Source organism: Temnothorax curvispinosus, unplaced genomic scaffold (assembly GCF_003070985.1).
Source record: "Temnothorax curvispinosus isolate PA1 unplaced genomic scaffold, ASM307098v1 QBEX01014269.1, whole genome shotgun sequence".
NCBI lineage: Eukaryota > Metazoa > Arthropoda > Insecta > Hymenoptera > Formicidae > Temnothorax > Temnothorax curvispinosus.
In genome coordinates this window covers 1-3,211 of record NW_020224049.1, presented here as the reverse complement: position 1 = coordinate 3,211, position 3,211 = coordinate 1, and the positions used below count along the sequence as shown (strand labels likewise).

Here is a 3,211-nt window from a genome sequence, read left to right as displayed (position 1 = left end):
TACGTCCAACCGAACGAGAGGCATTTTTACGCAAGATGTTACTACGCCGAAAAACAGTCGCCCACTGATTTCGTGATCGCCCTGGAGAACGTTAACGAACGAGGATATCATTCTTGCTCGTACCCGTACAACGCTCCTTTCGAGTACACGTTGGCGGCGATGCGCGAGTTAGGACGATTTCACGGTAAAGGGTACGTCATGAAGGAACTGCAGCGGGAAAAGTTCTTCGACGTCGTGGCGCGACTGCAAGAGTCTAGATACGTGAAAATAGGAAAAGAAAACGTGTTTGAAGTTTATTGCAATGTTAAGGTGATGCGATCGTTGGAATATCTCCGCAGACAAGGCCACGATGCAGCTTTCTGTGACAGGATGGAAGCCTTCCTCACGAACGCGTTTGACGAAGTGATGATGAAGATAATAAAGCCGCTTGAACCTCTGGCCACGATGTGCCACGGCGACTTTCTATTGAGCAACATTCTCTTCAAGGCGGATGAGGATGGACGATATCGCGCGATGCTGATCGACTTCGCGCTTATTACATATTCGACGCCCGTCGTCGATCTCTCCACGTATCTCTACAACTGTTGTTCGAATGAAGAGATACGAGAGAAATTTTTCGACATCATGCGAGCTTATCACGACGCGCTGATGGAGTATTTGCTGGACGCTGGCGTTCAAGACGTTGAGAAATATTCATATAAGGCTTTGTTGGACGATTTTAGGAGGGGCGCTCTCTACGGTTTTATTCTCGCATCCCATTTTTTACCGGTAATATTGGGATATCTCAAATCAGAAACGTTAGTCCAAGACATAATCAGTCTAGATTTTTTGGTAAGTGCAAAGAAGCAAAAATATGTCGGCGGAGACAAAGTATGTAAAATACTTGCTGATATATTGCTGCATCTGAGAGATCTTGGCTGCTTGAAACATATTTTATAATGTGAGATAATTCACATAAAATGCATATATAAGATATAATTTATATCGTAACGATTAGTAACTTATAGTCGAAAGATTTTTAAGTCATCGGGTGATCAGGTAATATATAGATTCGTAATTATATTAAAGGCAAAAGATTTATTTTATAAATATTGCTGTCTCTCTCTCGTTGTCATTTCTATACGAGAAATAGTAGTTACATTATAATACAAAGACCGAATTGCAAGTGTAATTAGAGTCGAAATATATTGAATCACACTCGACTTTATAGTGTCTTGTGCGATATATTACGGATAAAATTGTATATCATAGTTAAAAACTTCGTTATCGTAATAATATTCAATTCAAAGGAAGTAATGCAAACGCGTATAACTAACAAAAACTAATAAATAATAAATGTACATCTTATTTTAATAATAATTAAAATTCACATGAAAATATCTTGAAACATAGTATATATTGTCCGTTTATATAAACTTGCCTTCGCCTCATTAACGTTTTTGTAAAATTTTAAAGCATCTTTACAACGTCTTTTAGACACGTGTGCTGTCTACACTGTTAAATTCGTAGTGTCAAATTATACTCAATTTGAATCATTTTTAACAATTCCTATAGGTCGCCACTGCTCTTACTCAATATGTCGTTAATTTAACTAAATTAACTAATCGAGTCAAAATAATACTGTTTTTATTAAAGAGTATAGACGATTCATTGGAATTTTGAAATGTATATTTTAGATATTGTCAAGTATCTATATTCGTTATCAATTAACAAAATTTATTAAATTAATTACATTCTCAAATTTGTTTTTAAAATAATTATTGAAAAATAGACATAGAAAGAGATAAAGAATAAAAATAGAATTTTACAAGGAATAAAATATTTTTTTAATATAAGCTGTCTCATCACTTGAGTTTTTCCTTGACGTTTATTTTTCAGGTAATAAGGTTTTAAAAATATTTCTAGATATTTTTGAGATATACAATAATAATAATAATTTTCTATAAATAGGCAATAGATAAAGATAGCTTGCATATAATTCAAGAAATAAAAAATAATAAGAGAAATATCTGTAGATAAGGAATAGATATAGGTTTAATAAAATGAAATAAATCAAACCATTACATATAAAAAAGTTATTGTTACAACAATTTATATTTTTTCACAAATGTATTTTTTTCCTTTTCCTTTTCCTTTTCTTCAGGATTAAATACAAAAATTGGTGCAAGAAAGCAAAATGTATAAATAAATTTAACATGCATGCATCACGGATGAGTGAAAAAGATCAAATGATATTTTAGATTCACATATTCTTCTGAAGAATCTTATTATATATAAATTAACAATCACCTTAATGATTGTTAATTGCATATTTATTTTTATTTATATATACATATATATAACGCGCCAATTTTATCCTAATCTTTTATAGTCTATCCATCTAGTAGCTTGAGTTATTTGCATCAATAAATGAAATAAAATGACATGAGATTCAATAAATATTCTGTCGCAGGACAGAATAATTTCTTTACATAGAAATGTCTCAAAACTGATAGTTTTTATATCAATTATACTAAAATGCATAATATAATGTGAGATGACACATATTTCATATATCGTATTAAATGTAATTTCAATAACATTTTGCAATAAAATAACGAGATGTTTATATGAATTTACATGATATATGTGAAAATTTATAAAAACAAATGTCGCATGCGCGAGAATACGATAAATTCATTATATTGATTATTGCTTGATAGGTACCTTGTGCGTGAACTTATTGCTTCGGAAATTATCGTCTTTTTTGGATCTTACGTCAAGCATTCTCGAGGTTGGGTTCGCGGTTCGCGATTTGGATTGTACTAAAATTTTTCTGTTTATTTATTAATTTATTGATCAATTCATCGATTATATTTTAAATTGTGTCGATATATATATATATATATATATATATATATATATATATATATGTATGTATATATTATTATTTTATATATTATATTAATTTAATTGTTAATTATCATTACACTACGTGTTCCTAAACCATAAATAGACATATTAACAGTTAACTAAAAAATGATAAATATTATCGCAATTGTGATTTAAATCAGTCAAAAAATAAATGGATGGTTTAATCGATGGTTTTTGTTAGTCGTTTTACGGAGACGATTTCAAGCATTTGACGCATGCTCGTGACTTCATCGCCACAGTCCGTCATAGTATTTTGGATATGTGCATATTATAGTATTGAATATGAACAGCTGATAAT

The 3,211-nt window shown here is 30.7% G+C and overlaps 1 protein-coding gene across 1 annotated transcript; it reads left to right on the top strand.

Annotated features, from left to right (window-relative positions):
• The first annotated feature begins 6 nt into the window (after nucleotides 1-6).
• LOC112464499 lies at nucleotides 7-1,554 on the top strand. Its single transcript, XM_025031507.1, has one exon. The coding sequence runs from the start codon at nucleotides 160-162 to the stop codon at nucleotides 937-939; it is 780 nt and encodes a 259-aa protein (XP_024887275.1). The 5' UTR covers nucleotides 7-159; the 3' UTR covers nucleotides 940-1,554.
• Nucleotides 1,555-3,211: the final 1,657 nt, after the last annotated feature.

Coding starts and splice junctions, on each gene's coding strand:
- LOC112464499 (XM_025031507.1), top strand. CDS start 160: ATGCGCGAGTTAGGACGATTTCACGGTAAAGGGTACGTCATGAAGGAA.